This window comes from Entelurus aequoreus, linkage group LG09 (genome assembly GCF_033978785.1).
Source record: "Entelurus aequoreus isolate RoL-2023_Sb linkage group LG09, RoL_Eaeq_v1.1, whole genome shotgun sequence".
NCBI classification, from domain to species: Eukaryota; Metazoa; Chordata; class Actinopteri; order Syngnathiformes; family Syngnathidae; genus Entelurus; species Entelurus aequoreus.
The window spans coordinates 19493205-19513795 of NC_084739.1; the positions used below are offsets into that span (position 1 = coordinate 19493205).

General features: G+C 38.8%; 1 protein-coding gene and 1 long non-coding RNA gene across 2 annotated transcripts in view; both read left to right on the forward strand.

Moving 5' to 3' along the window:
* LOC133657233 (uncharacterized) overlaps window positions 1-20591 on the forward strand; it is a 972718-nt gene that overhangs the window by 866999 nt on the left and 85128 nt on the right. The gene's annotated exons all lie outside the window — the stretch shown is intronic.
* Window positions 1-20591, forward strand: part of prim2 (DNA primase subunit 2) — a 58103-nt gene that overhangs the window by 32582 nt on the left and 4930 nt on the right. The window contains exons 9-13 of the mRNA XM_062057654.1: window positions 1729-1801; window positions 1902-2087; window positions 14430-14556; window positions 18882-18964; window positions 19280-19348. Coding sequence (XP_061913638.1) covers window positions 1729-1801; window positions 1902-2087; window positions 14430-14556; window positions 18882-18964; window positions 19280-19348 — 538 coding nt within the window. The remainder of the gene's footprint in view (window positions 1-1728; window positions 1802-1901; window positions 2088-14429; window positions 14557-18881; window positions 18965-19279; window positions 19349-20591) is intronic.

A 20591-nucleotide genomic window follows, 5' to 3' on the forward strand; every position in this document is an offset into this window, starting at 1 on the left:
AGAAAATTAGCTTTTTGTCATCCGTTTACTTTTATGTGTCCTACTTCCAAATAATCTTAATTGTGTGTAGCTATATAAACTAAGAACAAATCAAAATTGTTCAGGTATTACGTGCTTAACACTTGCATACACTAAGTGAGTGATGTGTAATGTCCAAGCCCTTTCTGCTGTCACGGCTTCAGAAACGTGTACTTAAGTAGTAACATCATACATAACATGAGGGTGGCTACACCATTTAACAAGTGAAACAAACACACACACATCACATCACAATGATGACACATGGCAACAAGCACAGGAGTATTATACAGCCAAATATTGTTGGTGACATGCACACATTAAATAAACCTGTTATGTTCTCATTCAATGGATACAACCTTTTATGATATTAAAATATGTTTTTTATTGACTTCAATGACATTCACAACTGTTTAAAAAAAGTACATGTTCCATGATTTTTCCTGCGAAAAAAAGTTGTCATGGCAAAGTCAGTCTCTTAAGGTGACCTATGAGGATATTTTCTTAATTGTAAACGTTACAAAGTAGGTTTGGTTTATGCATTTTGTCGCAAGAGTATGAGGAAACACAAAAAGGTTGGATAAAGTATTATTTACACATAATCTTGGCGTGTGCATAATAACACCTGTTTTTTATGCAGAATCTGAATCTATCAGAGACTGTCCAGGTGTACCTAATGTTGTGACCAGGTGAATCTATGCAATGTTTATGAAGTCTATTTTCAACCGTGTCTGGAAAAAAGAATAGCGGTGATGACTTCAATATATATATTTAAAATTAATCATGATACTTTTAGGGAGGGTGGGGTGTGCTTTAATTTCCAATTTGGGATCGCCTGCAGAAATGAAGTTCTTGCAGACAGACTCCAAAAATGGGTTATAAATGTTGCTGGAGAAAAATGTATTTCAAATTTGCACCAAAACCTATCCAATACATATTATCTAGAACAGGGATTCTCAAACTGTGGTATGAGTACCACTAGTGGTACGTGGGTTTCACCTAGTGGTATGCCAAAGAAGTCTGTATATATGTACTGTATATGGGGTATCATTGTTGATGATGTGCATTGTGTGTAATGTAACAGTGGCCGAAAATATTTGATAAATTACTTGTTAAATAAAACTTCACACTGTTTTTAATGAATACTTAGGCCTACTACGCTACTGTATTTTAAATGTTGGTCATTATGGTGGTACTTGGAGAGCCAAGTGTTTTTTGAGGTGGTACTCGGTGAAAAAAGTTTGAGAACCACTGATTTAAACTACATGGAAGTGTTTTAATTGTAGATTAAAATCATCATAAATATCCTTTAAATTAATCCAAAGAGCCCGTTTTCGTTCACAATTTAGCGGGTTGGGCGCGTCCGGAATCTGGATGGGAGGATACGAATAAGAGAAACATGCTTATTAACGCCAAGCGCGTAGAAAAACACTTGAGCGCATACGGGAGAATCAAAACAAATCAAATCAAACTTTATTTATATAGTACTTGTCATACACAGGCAAGTGGCTAACACAAAGTGCTGTACAAAAACAATAGAATATGATAAAAAAACACACACACACATCACTATTGCCAATAACAAAACCAAAAAAAACATGGCATGGCACTGAGGATTTGAGGAAAAACACCATCTGTGAGGCCTTTAGTGCACAATTTAAATGCAACTAAACTCATATTTACACCCTTTTTTTTTTTTTTTTTAACCAGTAATTCCTATTTGGGACAAGACTACAGCATCCAAAAAAATGTTGGTAAAATCTCCTTGGAACAAATAGATCCGGTAAGTGGGTAAGAAACTACATACAAGTAGTATGTAGTGTCATGTTAAATAAAGCAAAAGAGATTATGACTGAAGTGTGTTTGTTGTCGGCCACCTGTAGCTCTCAGGCAAGTCCTTCCCCCTGTGCATGAGGCAACTTCATCAGGCCTTAAGGGACAACCACCATCTGCGCCACGGCGGTCGCATGCAGTACGGCCTCTTCCTCAAAGGCATCGGCCTCTCTTTGGAGCAGGCCTTGCAGTTCTGGAGGTCGGAATTCACCCGAGGCAAAGTGGACGCAGACAAGGTATTATTTTGTTGTGCTTTTTGCTTGTATGACTTCCATCAATGCATCACTTTTGATAAATGAGGCGAAAGATTTTGATTGCTGCTTTCAACTGTCTTCAGCTGGCCTGACACGCTAATGGTGTTGCTGTGCTGAAGGTGACCGCTTTGGTCATTATGTACTCCAAGATGTCTGCATGATGTTTTGAAAGCACATATCTTAGGATAGACACTGGTGAATGTTTTTGTTTTACATTTGACACAAGCTTTAGAAATGAATCCACAAAGTCACTGATCATGTATCAGTTTAGTGTTTTTGACTGTAGATTAAAGTGGTAGAAAGTGTGGTCTTTCACAGTTAAATATTTATTCTAAGAAGAAATCATTGCAAAACTAATAAAAACACTCCTGTAAAATCAGTGGGGGACTCTGAGCTATACATTACATTCAAACGCACAGGAAAACTGCAATGAAATATTAAAGTCCACCTCACTGCTTCTTCATACCACAATGAGCAGTCTTCTCATAATTGGACACAAGGGATGTAAGAAACTTTTTTGCTTGTTTTGGGGGTGATCATATGTTAGAAAGACTCCAGTATGAATAATTGTATTCAAATACAGTTTTCTCTCACCCACTGTCAGATGTGTTTAAGTGCAGTATGTAATATACCGCAACAAAACATGCTAAGTCAACCATATGAAAAGCAGGATCCATCCATCCATCTATCTTCTTTCGCTTAGCTGAGGTCGTTGCCAATGTGAGCATTGAAGTCCCCCAGAGGATCTAGAAAATCACCTGGGGGATCACAGAATTTATAGGTAAGGCGTACAGAATTTTTATGTAGGAAATGCCTTCCAAAGCATCTTAAAAATGGTAAAATCTTCAGGTGGCGATGTCCCCTAAACCCCCAAAAGGGCCCCCGTGTCCCCCAGCTGATAATTTTCAATTTCTAATTTTTTTTTTTTTACCTCGCTGGAATTCCTTGAGTTTAACTAGACCAAGCGAAAATTTCTCCACATCGCGCACCAGCTCAAGCTTCCCCCCAGCGAGGTGACGTTCCACATACCAAGAGCTATCTTTTGTAGCCGAGAATCGGACCAAGATTCGGCTGCCGCCCAGCTCACAAAGCACCCGACTTCTATGCCCCCTCCTATGAGTGGTGAGCCCATTGGAGGGGGGACCCACGTTGCCTCTTTGGGCTGTGTACCCATGGGGACAGGCCCAGCCACTACGTGTTCGCAATCAAGCCCCACCTCTAGGCCTGGTTCCAGAGGGGGGCCCCGGTGACCCGCATCCGAGCGAGGGAATTATGGATCCTTGTGTCTTCCAACTGTAGTCCACTTAGTCAGCAACTTGGTTGGGCATTTAATTGATAAACATGGCCAAGGCCAACCGAGGCCACGCCCACTTTCTATTTACTTCCAGAGACGCAGAGCATCCGATTGGCTGGACAAAGCTGAGCAATTATCCAATGACTGTATAGTTTTAATGCAGTGGAAAAACCCTATCTATGAAGTCAATAGATGCTCAGTTTCAATACCGGTTAATGCACTGTGACACTACCACAATGAATGAGAAGAAAGTTACGTCAAATGTCGCAAAGGTAGCTTATTCTGAACAAAAGTTGAACGTATTCTAGCAAATATTTAGTCAATGAACTGCAAACACAAGTACTTTTTGACCACTTCTTTATTTTGACATTTTGGGAGATGCTGAACTTCTCTTGCAGTCTCAGAGGAATCGTCATTGCCCCTGGGTACCGAATACAGTAATTTTATAGGCACCGACCGAGTTTCATCAGTACTAAAATCTAACTGTGCCATATTTCGATACCTTTGTTGCACGTGACGTCGGTTGGCTTAAACAGTTGGTTGGCAAACAAGCACTCAAGCAACATGTCAAGGATTCCTGATAGAAAACACTCAAGTGTACAGTAAGGCTCCACTTTTCTAACTGCGCTAGCTTGATGCTAATTTACATTGAATTTGCCATAGACCTGTTACTGATTATTGTTAGTGATTTTACATGGTATTTTCAACACCTCCAAATTTGGTAATGAACCTTACAACTAAGATATACGTTACAATCAAACAGCTTTTTTTGTAAAGAGTATTGTATTTTTCGGACTATAAGCTGCTTTTTTTCCTATGCTTTGAACCCTGAGACTTTAAAAAAGTGCAGCTAATTTGGGATTTTTATTCGCAGACAGCAACAATGTTTTGTATTCAACAAATAGTTTTCAACAGACACTAAAAAGGTGTGTTACTGTTTGTGCTATGGCGCCATCTTGTGGACGATTTTGCTTACTCACTTCAGGTGCTGCGGTTTGAAATGTACTTCCTGTTTCGTCCCTTGAACCGTAAAGTATATCATGTTTCCTCTATATTTGTCTTTAGCGTTTCTGCTTCAAAGGATTCTTCATTCATCACTCCAAGCAATATTTGTAAAACAATTTGCACTTACTGAAGCGTCCCATGTGTAATGTCTTTAGGAGTGTTTTCATGCATGTTTGTACAGTATGTGCTATTGTAATGTAATCAAGCCAGCATTGTTAGCATTAGCGAATATGCGAACACGTCTACCAGTGTCGTGTTCGTATCATTAACTTACAATGACATTCTTTTTGTATGGTGTCAGTTTCGTAAATTCACCAAACGGCACTGTTGAGTTAATGAGTCTGTAAAGCTGATTGGAGAACAAGCTTCCGCAGCTTGTGGGTTCATGATGATGACATCTGTTTTGTTTGGTCAGCCGTTTTACTGCCGTGTGACAGGCATTGTTTGGAATCAATTAAGGTATGTAAAGAAACATTTACAAAATCGTTTGTACCGGTATATATCTGCAGCTTATGGTTCGATGCAGCTAATATATTTAAAAACATATATTTATTCAAAAATTTGGTGGGTGCCGCTTAAAATCCGGGGCACTCTATAGCCCAGAAAGTACGATACAATACTTACAGTACAAACACTTTTTAGGTGCAACAAAAGATTAGATTCAGCTCAATGACAAAGACTACTCCCTGACTGGGAAACACAGCATAGTCTACAGGCTACTGTCATCCAACGTCTTAGAATTGCAACTGCATGCAAGATCTACTATATCAATACTTGCAAATGAAGTGTAAGACATCTATATAATTAGATACAACAACTGGATAGCACAGTTATCAGCTTACTTATAAAGGGGTCCGATTATGCAAAACCAACTTTTCTTACCTTTAAGAGGGCTGCAATCACGTGACCAAGAGGCAAGCTTCCCCTGGGCTGCAATTTGGTCACCCCTGTTCTATAAGGACCAGCCTGTCCACCTCATGCTTTGTTGCAAATTTGTAACTTAAGTTGTGCTGAGTTGTATGAGGCACTTGTACAAACTTTCTCACACAACATGATCAAATGTTGATTTGATTGCGTGTTTCTCTTTACCCCCATCACGTAAAAGTCCTATAGTGAAGCCCTAAGCAAAAAAAAAAAAAACTTTAAACAAGATGCAGTGTATTCTGTCTCGGTTGTGATGCATGCAAATATATCTCATTCTTCATTCTTATTGTAAAGAATAGGTCTTGCTGCCTGCACCTGACTTGTAGTCTAATGTAATACCTATGGGAGAACGAGTACAGATGTGTTTCCATCGGTCTTCTGTGAAAATCCACTTTCAGCAATGTCAGTAGTAGTTGTTTGTTCGAGTTTTGTATTTGCTAAAAAACACAAATTATCCCTGGTGTCATGCTTCAATGTCCTGCTGCTTTCCAAAAAACACACCAGCAGAATAATTAACAACTTGCTCATCAGTTTTCCCCTGCTGTCCTTCGTGTCTTCCACCATCTGGTCTTCGGGAAAAATTCACGTGTGTACTCGAGCTTACTGCGGGCGTCTTTCGCTCCATGTTCAATTCCCAAATGTGTAACGGTGTTGTGTTTTTACCCACTGCAACACTGCACTGGACACGCTGTGTTTGTGTGTTGTGTCAGTTGGTGGTCTTTTTGGTGGGCTGCACAAACCTGCTTCATTAGTATGCAACATGCACAGTGAAAATGATGGGAGCCAGCAATGCCGAAAGGGAGGCCCTGAGGGAGAGTGTGGGGAAAATGAAAATCTGTATACACTGTGAATTGTTCTTTTATAAGAATTTGTTAGTGGGATGTCTTTGTTGTACATGTGTGTCGGAACACATCTGGAGCATCATGCTGTGTGTGTCTTGCATAGACAGCAAGTTTAATTGATTTAATTGATTTGCACAACTTGACAGCAATATTAATTTTAAAGGCAGGATTTCCTCTCATGTGTCTTTCCAACAATAGTTGTAAATATGCCTCAAGCTCTCTCATAACCATTCACTCGTGCTTTATTACCAGTGCACTTTTTTACATTACCAGTGTGTAGGGTTGTACGGTATACCGGTGCTAGTATATTATCGTAGTACTAATGAATCAAAAACAGTACTATACTCTATTTGAAAAGTACCGGTTCGCCATATATATATATTTTTTGTCCTCACGTCCTGACATTGCTGGTTTTACGAGCAGAGGAGCATGTTCGGCATTGCACATACACAGAGTACTTACGAACAGACACAGTGTGTAGACAGAAAAGGGAGAATGGATGCATTTTGGCTTAAAAACTAACGATAAAGGTGAGGTTATAACACTGAAACGACCTCAGGAAGAGGTGCTTTAAGACATGGCTAGCTAACTAGCAGCTAACATCCATCCAGTGTTTTAGCTACTTCTAAATCACTAATCCTCGCCTCCATGGTGACAAATAAAGTATGTTTCTTACGAGTATCATCCCTGCAGGACGAGGAATAGCTAAACATGCTTCACTACACACCATAGGAGGATATGATAGCTCACCAGTGTCACAATGTACAAATACCATAGGTGGATCTACACCTGACATCCACTGTAGTGATACCAAGTACAAGAGCGTATCTAGTCGATACTACTATGATTACATCGATATTTTTTATCGTCACAAAATATTTTTTCTTTAAAATTCATATTATATTCATAAACTCAGGAATTATGTCCCTGGACACATGAAGACTTTGAATATGACCAATGTATGATCCTGTATCTACTTGGTATCGGATCGATACCTAAATTTGTGGTATCATCCAAAACTAATGTAAAGTATCAAACAACAGAAGAATAAGTGATTATTACATTTTAACAGAAGTGTAGATAGAACATGTTAAAACAGAAAATAACCAGATATTAACAGTAAATGAACAAGTAGATTAATAATAAATGTTTACAGTTTGTTCATCATAATGTTGACAAAATAATAGAATGATAAATGACACAATATGTTACTGCATACTTCAGCAGACTAATTAGGATCCTTTGTTTGCTTACTTACTACTAAACGAAAAGTTGTCTAGTATGTTCACTATTTTATTTAAGGACAACATTGTTATTCGATAGCAATAAGAAACATATGTTTAATGTACCGTAAGATTTTTTATTAAAAATAAAGCCAATAATGCAATTTTTTTGTGTTCCCCTTTATTTTGAAAAATATCAAAATGCATTTTGGTAAAATATTGGTATTGGGACAACCCTACCAGTGTGTAATAGGTCAAAAGACAAACATTACTATTGTTGTGTAACTATATAAAGTATTTTTCTTTTCTTTTTTCTTTTCTTTCTTCTTTTTTTTCTTTTTTTTACAAAATACTGAATTTATTCCCATGTTAAAAACTTTATATGATCCCTTTAAGTAACTTTTTTTAACGGAAGACGAGGCTAAACATGTTACACACCCACACCAAGAGCAAGCCAGGAGCAGGCATGCTAATAACTAAGCTATAACATCAGTAAATATGTTTTAGTAAAGTTGAAGACATGTCGATGGAACACGTTACAGCAGAAAATAAGTGGCCAAAAACAAAAAATTAACAAGTAGATTAACAAGAGTTAGCAAGAGGATAATATACAGCAACAGCATTTGTTTGTGTCAGCATTGTCACACTTAGTACACGACACGTAAGAGGAGTGCTGACCGATCCATAAATTGTGGTGTTGGTACCACAGGTAGTATCAGTATATCGATACAGGAGTAATTAGATAGGTAGATTTTTATTTTTTTTCTCAATACATTTTTGTCTCGTTTTTGTTCATGTTTGCAAACTCGGGGAATAATTCTCTAGACACAGGGAAAAAACTAAATATTTAAATGAGTAGTTGATGTAAAATAGTGTGTTGATATTGTTTAACTTTCTAAAACGCTCACCATAAATACATGGAAAAGTTTACAGTTCATACATGTGATTTGTATTGTTATCGGCCAATCTCACTCATGGATTATTGGAATTAGCAGCATAAAACCTATCAAAATGTATTACCAGCACCCAGCTCTAATATTTGTACAATCACTTTTTTACATGATTAATAGACTTTACCAATATATCTGTCTATTGCACAGTGAATGAAAATGCCTCCTAAAGTTGGACATATTTGCAAACTCAATATTCCAGAGACAGTATAGGAAATAATGTAAAATGAGATAGGTTGATTGGCAACACTAAATTGGCCCTAGTGTGTGAGTGTGAATGTTGTTTGGCCCTGCGATGAGGTGGGGACTTGTCCAGGGTGTACCCCGCCTTCCTCCCGTGTGCAGCTGGGATAGGCTCCAACACCCTTGCATGGCAGCTTCCGCCATCAGTGTGTGAATGTGTGTGTGAATGGGTGAATGTGGAAATACTGTCAAAGCGCTTTGAGTACCTTGAAGGTAGAAAAGCGCTATACAAGTATAACCCATTTATCATTATTTATTATCACCCCCCGCGACCCCGTAAGGGACAAGCGGTAGAAAATGAATGGATGGATGGATGGAGTTCCAATCTCAAACTTTGATAGAAAAGGTTATGTTCTCAGTAACAATTAGCTGCAAAATCACCAAAAAATCTGTCTTTCCTCCTTCATCTTGTGGTTCTGCTTCTGCAGTGTGTGACCTTAAAAAGTGTAACTTTTTAACTCGTAAATATATAACTTGCTCGTGCTATATTAATCTGGTACCTTGCTTGAGCGTGCACATGCCTGTGGTGTAGATTATCAATGGAAGTATTTTAATGAAATTACTTCCAAAGACAGATTGGACCTAGAGGGAGATCAGTCACTATGGACTGTGCCTAAGAAGCCATGCCAAGTTTATACATACACACTTGCACATAATCCCTTTGATTGTGTCCTATTTCGCCGTCTCCAACGCCGCAGGTTTTTGTAAATGCGTCCTCATGTAGGGGGGTGGATGATCAAGTGAGCCAAGATGCTTCGTGAGATGCAGCTCGCCTGCTTTAATTCATCTTTTGTACTCCTGTTTTTTAATTTCCTCCTCCCTCTTAGATGTTTTAAACTCCTCCAATTTGGAGGTCAGCTATATTAGGGTACATCCAGGATTATCGTTAACGCAGTTGGAGATTAAATGACAAACTCTAAACTCATTTTTCCCCCACCTCGGGCACATGAGCATTACAGGCCTGTCCTTATCACACTTTCAGTGGAAAGTAAAATAACACCAAAGAAATACTATATAAGTTGCACAAATTGGAATTCAACTAAAACTAGGGTAGCATGAAAGGGATGATATCCAAATGTGTGTATAAGCATTTTTGTGGTTTTTGGTTAAACTACCACATAATCGTACCAGTTATTTGTAAAGTGTAACACTAACCATAGAACCAGAGGTTACAGTATGACTAACGTGACAATAGTAATCAGTGTTTCCCATAAACTGCCAAGACACCTGTGGCGGTGGGGGTGTGGCTATGGGCGTGGTCACCATGAAATCATCGAGTAATTTGCATAATTTACTACAATGATATGATTTTCTCTAAAAAGGCTCAAAAAATGTATACTTACTAATTAATAATAACAGTTTTGTTTTAAACGTCCATCCATCCATCCATTTCATAATATAATTACAACACTTTATGTACATACTTATATACAGATTTGAACAATAAGTAATTCACTGAAATATATTTATTAATTGTGGTTCTTACAAAAAATATATCTCATAAAATATAAAAGCTAAAATGTCTCTTAAAGCTCTGCCCCTTTAATTAGTGCATACTAAATAATTTAACCTTCTTCTACAACCATATTATTTACCAGCAACATAAAGTGAAACAGAGGCAGAGGTGTCCTGCCACAGTCAGTAACAAATAAACAGAAAACAGTAGAGGTCAAATACAAATAAGGCAACAACAGAAGTATCCTACACTTCTCTTTTGTAAAGTAAATCCGAACAGCCTATATGGGCATCTACATCAACTATATGATTTGCCTGAGAAGCTGGCCAGGCCAGGCCAAAAAAAAAAAAAAATTTATATATTTTTTATTTTATTTTATTTTATTTTTTATTTGTGGCGGACGTAATTCTTTCGTGGCGGGCCACCACAAATAAATGAATGTGTGGGAAACACTGGTAATAGTAGAAGGCATTATACATTGCAATGGTCAACTATGTAGTGCTATTGTGAAGAGATTCACCTTCCAGGTAGAAAAGGTAATCTCACTTGTCTTGGGCTGGGCGATATGGAACAAAAGCGACATCCCGGTATTTAAATCGGCTACATCTGTATTAAAACCTACATACATTGCAAAGCTCCTTACTTTATGGAGCTTCTTTTATGATGCCATTAAACATACTTGGGGGTCAGACATTATGTCAAGCATTATGTCGTGGTGCAGAGAAGAGCAAACAGCGCCGTAACAAAGGCAGCATCAAAAGATAATACCATATTTCCCGTACTTAAGAGTGCACCGGTGTAGAAGCCGCACACACTAAATACAAATACAAAATAATTACCCTCAAATGACGATGTGGACCGGGTTATCGGGCACTCTTATAACCGACGAACACTATGCGCCTTCCTTCTCGCCTTTTCTCCCAGTTTTTGTTTTTTTAATCATCGACATTGTGGACGATAAACGATTTGTCGCATTCACTGCTCTCGTCCTCTGCACTTTTTGGGATCCACCACAGTAAGCCACGACATACAGTATATGTATAATGTCCTGCTGGGTAGCAAATTTAAAAACTTTTTTTTTTTAAGTGTTCTGAAGGCAGTGCGCTCTGACGAATGTCCACGTGTGCCCAATAAAAATGAGGCAGCCAGCCAGGCTCGGAACAAAACTCCATGGCAACGCTGCTAAAACTTTCAATCATTGAGAAATGTTTCTCTGCTTGCATCAAGCCCGGTCAATGTCCCGCCCCCGAAAGCCAAATCCCATTGTGACTTGGAAGGTTTGTTGAGCTCAATTCTGTAAAGTGCCATTCATATAAAACCCGCGGGCCACATTAACATTAGACTTGCATATTGTGGGGGCCACAAAATATCGTCTCTGAGACCGCGAGTTTAAGACCCCAGATTTAAAGGCTAACTGCACTTTTTTCATTTTTTTTTTCATTCACAATCTTTTATGAGAGAGAATAACATGTATGTAATTTATTTAATCTTTTGCATCCTAATTTGTAATAATCTGCTTGTTTTGGGTGGCCACCAATGCAGCTAATGGGAGCGATCCATTCTGCTTTATATCACCGAAAAAATGCATCTGAAAACAATACTTCATTTACGTTCTGCAACTTGCAGAATATTCAAGCTGTAGCGACATTGTTATTGTAAGAGTAAACACTTAGGTACTGTTTTTCTAGCGTAGTAACTAGAGATGTCCGATAATGGCTTTTTTGTCGATATCCGATATTCCGATATTGTCCAACTCTTAATTACTGATTCCGATATCAACCAATACCGATATATACATTCGTGAAATTCTCACATTATTATGCCTAATTTTGTTGTGATGCCCCGCTGGATGCATTAAACAATGTAACAAGGTTTTCCAAAATAAATCAACTCAAGTTATGGAAAAAAATGCCAACATGGCACTGCCCTATTTATTATTGAAGTCACAAAGTGCATTATTTTTTTTAACATGCCTCAAAACAGCAGCTTGGAATTTGGGACATGCTCTCTCTGAGAGAGCATGAGGAGGTTGAGGTGGGCGGGATTGGGGGGGCGGGGTCGAGGTGGGGGGTAGGGGTAGCGGGGGATGTATATTGTAGTGTCCCGGAAGAGTTAGTGCTGCAAGGGGTTCTGTGTATTTGTTCTGTTGTGTTTATGTTGTGTTACGGTGCGGATGTTCTCCCGAAATGTGTTTTTCATTCTTGTTTGGTGTGGGTTCACAGTGTGGCGCATATTTGTAACAGTGTTAGTTGTTTATACGACCAAGTATGCGTTGCATTCACTTGTGTGTGTGAAAAGCCGTAGATATTATGTGATTGGGCCTGCACGCAAAGGCAGTGCCTTTAAGGTTTATTGGCGCTCTGTACTTCTCCCTACGTCCGTGTACCACTCCGTACAGCGGCGTTTTAAAAAGTCATAAAATACCGATAATTTCCGATATTACATTTTAAAGCATTTATCGGCCGATAATATCGGCAGCCCGATATTATCGGACATCTCTAGTAGTAACACATTGCCTTACTCCCAGAGACACACGGTCTCACACTGATACGACATTAGCAAGAGGAAAGCTAACTTTTGTGTCAACAGCTGAATCACTTTTGAGTTTGCAATGCAGAACACTGCGATATGACACCAATCTGTACTGACGGAAAAGCATGAACAATCACTTTACAGTATATGTAAAGCATAAGCCCACATTTCATGTTTTGTTTGTACACAGCTGGCTCGACAGTGTATGTAGTTGTACTAACAAGCATGATGTGCTGCATGTATCATGATTGGTATTATAGTGACTTACTCGACGGACAGTTGTCCGTTTGGGTACAGTAAGTGGAAAATGTTTCTACGACTGCAGAGTTTGTTAGTTTCTTTGAGCAGTGTCCTCCTGGTCAGAGATACAAGAAGCCTTTCAATCGATAATAACATTGTGTGCCGAGTGCAGCAAAAGCCCTGCATTTCTGTCGGCATAGCTTGACAAGCACCACATTTACAACACCAAGTCATGACTTGCTCGCCTCCCTCCCCTTCTATCGTCTGTAATAACGTTTCAGCCTTTCGTTGTGTTCGCTCAGCTTCTATAACCAGTAGTTTATAAGCTGTATAAGACATGCGTTTGTTGACGGAAGTAGGAACACACATTTGTTGACGGGAGTACGTAGTACGTAACTATGAGCAATGAAAACAATGTGCCAATGATAGAAGTTTCACTAATGCCTAAAATAACACAAAATGTGGTAAATATTGTACATACTGTTATGAACATGTCTGTTACTACATTATATATAAACTTACAGCATGTATGTAAAACGTTGATGGAGGGATTTGAAGTTGTTTTAGAGGGCTTTTAGGGCAACGTAGGTGACTCTCATTAGCTGCAATGTTAGCCGCATCTTGCCAGCATTTTTTTATCTTTAGAATCGTAAAAAGAAAAAGACGTGTGTTCTTGTCTCTCATGATTGTGAACGATGAGCAAAATTCCCCCCAAAAAGTGCAGTTCCTCTTTAATACAGTGAAATAGTAAAGTTCCTTAAAATATTTTCTGTACACTTTTATAAAGGTGACAGCTTAACTCCGGAACAGATTATTTAATTTGCTTTATTTTTTGTGGTAAAATATTATAAGTACATAGTTTATAAGTTTTACAATGTTGTGGTCATCTTATTTTTACACTTATGGCAGATAGCACTTTTTTATGACAACATTTTTAAAATATCTGCAAAAAAGATGTCAAAATCAAGATGCATAGAGGGACAATATTATATCTATAGTAGGTGGAATTTGTTGTCAAGAATCATTGTTTTTGTCACACATGAAATGATGTTGGTGTCTACACACTTAAGTAGCCACGTGGTGTCAAAGTTCATCTTAATAAAAGAGGTTGGGGGGTGTTGCACTCCAGACTGCCTCTAATGTATCTCGAGAGGCTCTTAATAATTAATATAAGAGATTTATCGTACTTGGAGAAGACTTGATGTGTTTTAAATTGCATGCTTAGATTGTTACATTAGCAAGTTCAAGGGTTTTATTGCACCACGAATGGGTTATTACATGTGTTTATGTGAGAAAGTAGGAGCAATATACTATTTGAGTTTTACAGGCAAGACACCTTAATTCACTTTTAATGGCTGCACAAAAAGCACTCCCTCACATTCTTGTGAAGCTTGCATGAACATTTCTGTGTCAAGACAAAAGCACAGGCAGAATAAAATGGCTGTGTTCGCCATAACTCCACCAGATTCACCTACGCCACGGGTTCTCTCTAATAGCTCTATATTTCATTGGGGGACAACAACAGTGTCAACACTGACATGATGTATAACAATGTCTCTTTTCACCCCAACCTTGTCCCCCCTCACCCTTTCCTCCCTGGTCTCTCTCTCCGCAGTTTGACAAAGCGTACGCTTACAGCGTCCGCCACATGTTTGGCAAAGAAGGCAAGAGGACAGACTACACTCCTTACAGCTGCATGAAGGTGATTTTGTCGAACCCACCCAGTCAAGGCGACCATCATGGTGAGTTGACAGCTGCTAGATGGAACAGCGAATCAGACACAGGAAATGGAAAATAGATTTTTTTTTTATCATCATTATTTGGGGTAAACCCCTCAGACGAGGACTATTCAACTGGTGGTTGGGACTGACACCATACGGGCCCCCGAGTTCACTTGACAACTTGGGAGACAAACATTTTTGCGGCAAATTCCTAAAAACACCTGAGTGCTCCTGTTGTATAGAAGAACTTGGGCCATTGTAAACACATTGGCAGATCATTGCATTGATATTTTAACCTTTCTCGCAAACACTGAGGTCCAAATTTGTGACATACATCACTCAGGCATTCTTCAAGGCACCCCTTTATTTCTTCTCCATTTTGGCAGTTACATGTTTTTTTCGTAATCTGATTTATGTAACTAAGGTTGCTGTAGCTTGTTTACGTCAGATGTAGTCAGTAGTCATTTGTTCAGCTTCTGTAGTTGTACTAGTAGTGTTCCTTAAGGTTTAGGTCCGCTCTTTTTCGTCATTTGCGCTATTCAACTGGTGGCCTGCGAGTTTAAAGGCCTACTGAAACCCACTACTACCGACCACGCAGTCTGATAGTTTATATATCAATGATGAAATCTTAACATTGCAACACATGCCAATACGGCCTGGTTAACTTATAAAGTGCAATTTTAAATTTTCCGCTAAACTTCCGGTCGGAAACGTCTATGTATGATGACGTATGTGCGTGACGTCACGACGGCAACGGAAGTATTCGTACCCAATGTGTCACCATACAAACTGCTCTGTTTTCATCGAACAATTCCACAGTATTCTGGACATCTGTGTTGGTGAATCTTTTGCAATTTATTTAATGAACAATGGAGATTGCAAAGAAGAAAGTTGTAGGTGGGATCGGTGTATTAGCGGCTGGCTGTAGCAACACAACAAAGAGGACTTACTTGGATAGCAGACATCTGTGATCGGGTGAAGTCCTTCGTCGCGCCGTCGATCGCTGGAAAGCAGGTGAGCACGGGTGTTGATGAGCAGATAAGGGCTGGCTGGCGTAGGTGGAGTGCTAATGTTTTTATCATAGCTCTGTGAGGTCCGGTTGCTAAGTTGCTAAGTTAGCTTCAGCGTCGTTAGCAACAGCATTGTTAAGCTTTGCCAGGCTGAGAATTATTAACCGTGTAGTTACATGTCCATGGTTTAATAGTATTGTTGATCTTCTGTCTATCCTTCCAGTCAGGGATTTATTTATTTTGTTTCTATCTGCATTTGAGCCAGATGCTATCACGATAGCTCAGTAGCTAAAGAGCTTCGCTGATGTATTGTCGTGGAGATAAAAGTCACTGTGAATGTCCATTTCGCGTTCTCGACTCTCATTTTCAAGAGGATATAGTATCCGAGGTGGTTTAAAATACAAATCCGTGATCCACAATAGAAAAAGGAGAGTGTGTGGAATCCAATGAGACCTTGTACCTAAGTTACGGTCACAGCGAAAAAGATACACCCTGCACTGCCTCTCTAGTTCTTCACTCTAACGTTCCTCATCCACGAATCTTTCATCCTCGCTCAAATTAATGGGGTAATCGTCGCTTTCTCGGTCCGAATCTCTCTCGCTCCATTGTAAGCAACGGGGAATTGTGAGGAATTCTTCCTCCTGTGACGTCACGCTACTTCCGGTATAGGCAAGGCTTTTTTTAATCAGCGACCAAACGTTGTGAACTTTATCGTTGTTGTTCTATACTAAATCCTTTCAGCAAAAATATGGCAATATCGCAAAATGATCAAGTATGACACATAGAATGGATCTGCTATGCCCGTTGAAATAAAAAAAAATAATTTCAGTAGGCCTTTAATTTAAAAAACTTGTGAGGTACTCTCATTTTTGCATCTCTTTCACTAGCTTTTTGGCAGGAGGTTCTTAAAAGCAGCGGCCCCACGGTCCTTAGCTTTCTGGAAATGTGGCCCCCAAAACAATTCAGTTGAATATCCCTGCCTCAGAGCCACTTGAACCTTAGGTCCTTTATGCATCCTCATTCTTTTGTATTAACGTGTCAATAAATGCCAGCACACAATTTAAACAAGCCATTTTTTTCAAAAGGTACTTCAGTACTACAATGACCTCTGACGTCTTCAATATATTTTTTTTAGCATTTTAAGCATCATTGTTCCCAATGCCATCAAACTGTATAACTCTTCACTGGTGGGGGAGCTTAAAGGGGAATTTACAATTATTATGAAATACATGACGATGGATGTTTTTTTTTTGCATTCCAAAATTAAATAAATGCGATCAGTCTGCTTACAATGAAATCCATAGGAGCTGCGCAATTCCGCCTATAAAGCCCTTGGAAAAACCTCAAAATGCCTCCATTGAGGTTTTATATACATGATATAAGTATATACGTAATGTAGTAACGGGCACATTTATACTAACATTTAATATTTGAGTATTTTGCTCATTTTAAGCATACGCGGCGCATTAATTTCAAAAATGCATCACGTTTTCTTTTTCTTTTTTTCATCACTGATTATTACTCACTGCAGACTTTATGAGAGCCAACAAACATAACAATTTGTCACTTACTGTGCAAGGTCTGCTGTCATTAGAATGCCGGCTGCTAGGATTTGCGTGTGTTCCCATTTAGGTGAAGAATGACCATAAACCTCACGCTTATAATAATAATAATATCACTATTATTTGGTTAATATTCATGTCATGAAATGTAAATGGAGTATTGTTGGCGGTTTTTGAATGTTTATTTATTGGGTTTTATGGGCAAAATCGTGGAGCTCCCATTGGCTTCGCTGTAAGCGGACATTTGTTTACATTTATTTCATATTTAGATTGCATTAAAAAAATCCATCCGTCATCATGTCGTTCATAATGATTGTGGATGATAGGCAAAATTCCCCAAAAAACTGCAGTTCCCGTTTTAATATGGAGAAGGGCACACGGACGATGCTTTCTGCCTTGGTTTGTATGATACATACATTTTTTATCATACTTTATTCTACTATTTTATTTATTACTTGATACTATGTGTGTTGTGCTGCTATTGCCACTGGCATGCATCGTGTATATAGTGTGTTGCTGCTAGTGGAACCTTATTTCCCTGAGGGTACACGCACACGGGAGTTCAATAAAGTTTTATCTAATCTAATCTGACCTACTATCTCATTTCAATGACTATTTGCTGATTACTATTATCATTATTAGGCCCTGAGATAGGTCAGTGAGCAGAAAATTTAATTTAATTTAATTTTTATTAAAGTGTCATTGTAAAAAAAAAAAAAAAAGGAATAGAATGTCAAGTTCTCCAAAACTGCTTTAAATATATTGTAATAAATAATACCATCAAGATAATAACACATGAACATACACAACATTAGTATTGTCATCTATCAATAGCAACACATAAATTCAATACCCTTGAAAATTATTTTAGAGCGTTCTTTGAATGGGACACCATAGCACCAAATAAAAAACAGTTAGCCCAATTTACATCCTAACATAAACTATTGCATCAGTTTATGTTGTGGGGCCAAAAAGTAGTCAGTTGGATATTTGAATTGTTAGAATACATTGTTTTTGTAGCTTTTATATTTTAGAATGATTTAAGGAACAGAGGTGACAATTCCAAAATTATTAATTAGAAATCTTGATCAGTTTTATGCAAAGGGAACAAAGCAACGTTCATGAAGGCGTTGTTTGATGTGTTTGGTGTGCAAGTGCCAACCCTGTCTTAAAACCTCTGAAGGCCTTAGTGGCCACATGCGTGGACAGCACCTTTTAGCTCTTATTTCCAAAATTGTGTACACTACTGAATTGGGGTCTTGTGCTGACTTATGGACACTTATACTGCTATCTGGTGGTGTCAGAAGAGTATAACATACAATGGAATTTGGGAACAAAAAGTATAAAAATAAAAATTAGCATGTCACTACACATGAAGTACACATTTGTGTACTTATGGACTAAGTACATCATATAAAAAGATTCTTTTTAGTTTTTATTCTAATTAGGGTCCAATAAGCCCAAATAGCAAATAGAAATAAAAAAGCATGTAAACAAACAGCTTGAGCCTTAAGAGGTTAAAGCCCATCAGACACCCAACATTCATGACCTCTGACGTCTTCTAGATGAAAAACACTCCAACCGTTTAAAAAAAATAAGTCGGACCAGAAGCTGTTATATCTGCAATGTGGTGACCAACTTTCCAATTTATTTCTATTTGCACTTCCTGTAGCAGCCAGGTGTCCCACAACATTTGACAATGTAGCGTACATGTTCATTGTCTTGTATTCCTCGAGACCTGTCCAGGTCTTCACGTTCATTTTGTGTGTTCCAGGATGTCCATTCCGACACAGTGACCACGAGCTGCTGAAGCAGAAGCTTCAGTCCTACAAGGTGTCGCCCAGTGGGATCAATCAGGTATTTGGAGGTCCTCAGGCCAACATTGTCTCTCCAGATCCCTGACTGCTGTAGTAATTGATTCTACAGCTATGCCAATGAGGCGCCCGTTACTCCACGAATCTGTGTTCATTTTAATGGCAAGCCGCCCCAGTGTTTAATGTTCCATTCACAAAAAACAGAATCCATAATTGCCTCCAAAGTTAATTCAACAAAAGGTCAACTCATTAATCTAAGAATAATCCTCAATATACTTGTCTACTGGTTAATTATATCTGCAGGGTGAACATGTTTGTTTTTGTTCACATCATGACTTTTTCTTCCCTTTCCCTACAGATTTTAGAGTTGGTCAAAGGGATGCACTACCAGCTGGCCTGCCAGAAGTACTTTGAGCTGACACACAATGTAAGTCAATGTTTGTTTTCAATTGGACGTTATACGGTAAGATGAGTGGGAGGATTGGTCCTTATCCTCAAATGACCTGCATACCGTCTATTGTACATTTCACTGCTTTTTATTGCACCATTGAATTATTTATTCCAATATGTGTTGATGCTGGACTCAGCATTGCTCTATATTGAGCTGCAAAATATTGGACATGGCTCTCAGTATGTAGTCAACCATACAGAACAGCAAACTATTGACTAAGTTTAGTCGCAAATGACAGTACTTGATAGATTACTTTTCAATGTATTGTATCATTCAGTTATGACACATAAATGCATTGTTTCAACTACAAGAAATACAGTGGAACCTGTAAGTCGGCCTCGCTTTTGTCGACAAATAATTGAGACACTAATGGTAATGGGTCATTTTTATGAAATGTCGATCTGTTTACTGTATATTGACATGGTATTGTTAACTTCCTCTAACGGTGACCGCAACACAGCAAGGCCTTCTCTAGTGGCCTAACATAAATCATGATCATAAATTAGTTAATTTTATTTTTAATTTACTTTCCTAAATATATAAAAGTATTCATCATATTCTCTTCATGTCATATTAGGCTCCAGTGTTGCTTGTCTTTTTTGTTAGAGCTTTTATCGAATCAGAATTCGGCTAGCTTGCCACCTGCTCAGTGGCCTAGTGGTTAGAGTGTCCGCCCTGAGATCGGTAGGTCGTGAGTTCAAACCCCAGGCGAGTCATACCAAAGACTATAAAAATGGGACCAATTACCTCCCTGCTTGGCACTCAGCATCAAGGGTTGGAATTGGGGGTTAAATCACCAAAAATGATTCCCTGGTGCGGCCACCGCTGCGGCTCACTGTTCCCCTCACCTCCCAGAGGGTGAACAAGGGGATGGGTCATATGCAGAGGTTAATTTCACCACACCTAGTGTGTGTAACAATCATTGGTACTTTAACTTTGTTGCCAGTGCTGTATGAATTCTGCCGGAGTCCTTCTGAATCAACATTAGCGGCGGCTGTGCAGTGTAAACGAAAGAAGGACATACAGTTGATAGACAATTGCGATTAGCCAATCAGATCACGAGTTGTTGACAGTAGCCCATCTAGGTAGCGTTACGTTTAACGTGATTGTGATTGGATACTCACTTGTCACTCCCAAGGGAGTATCCAATCACAAGTTGTGATTTGCAAAAGCAAGAAGTGGCACCGGCGCCATCCCCGGCTAGCAGAGAAATCCCCGG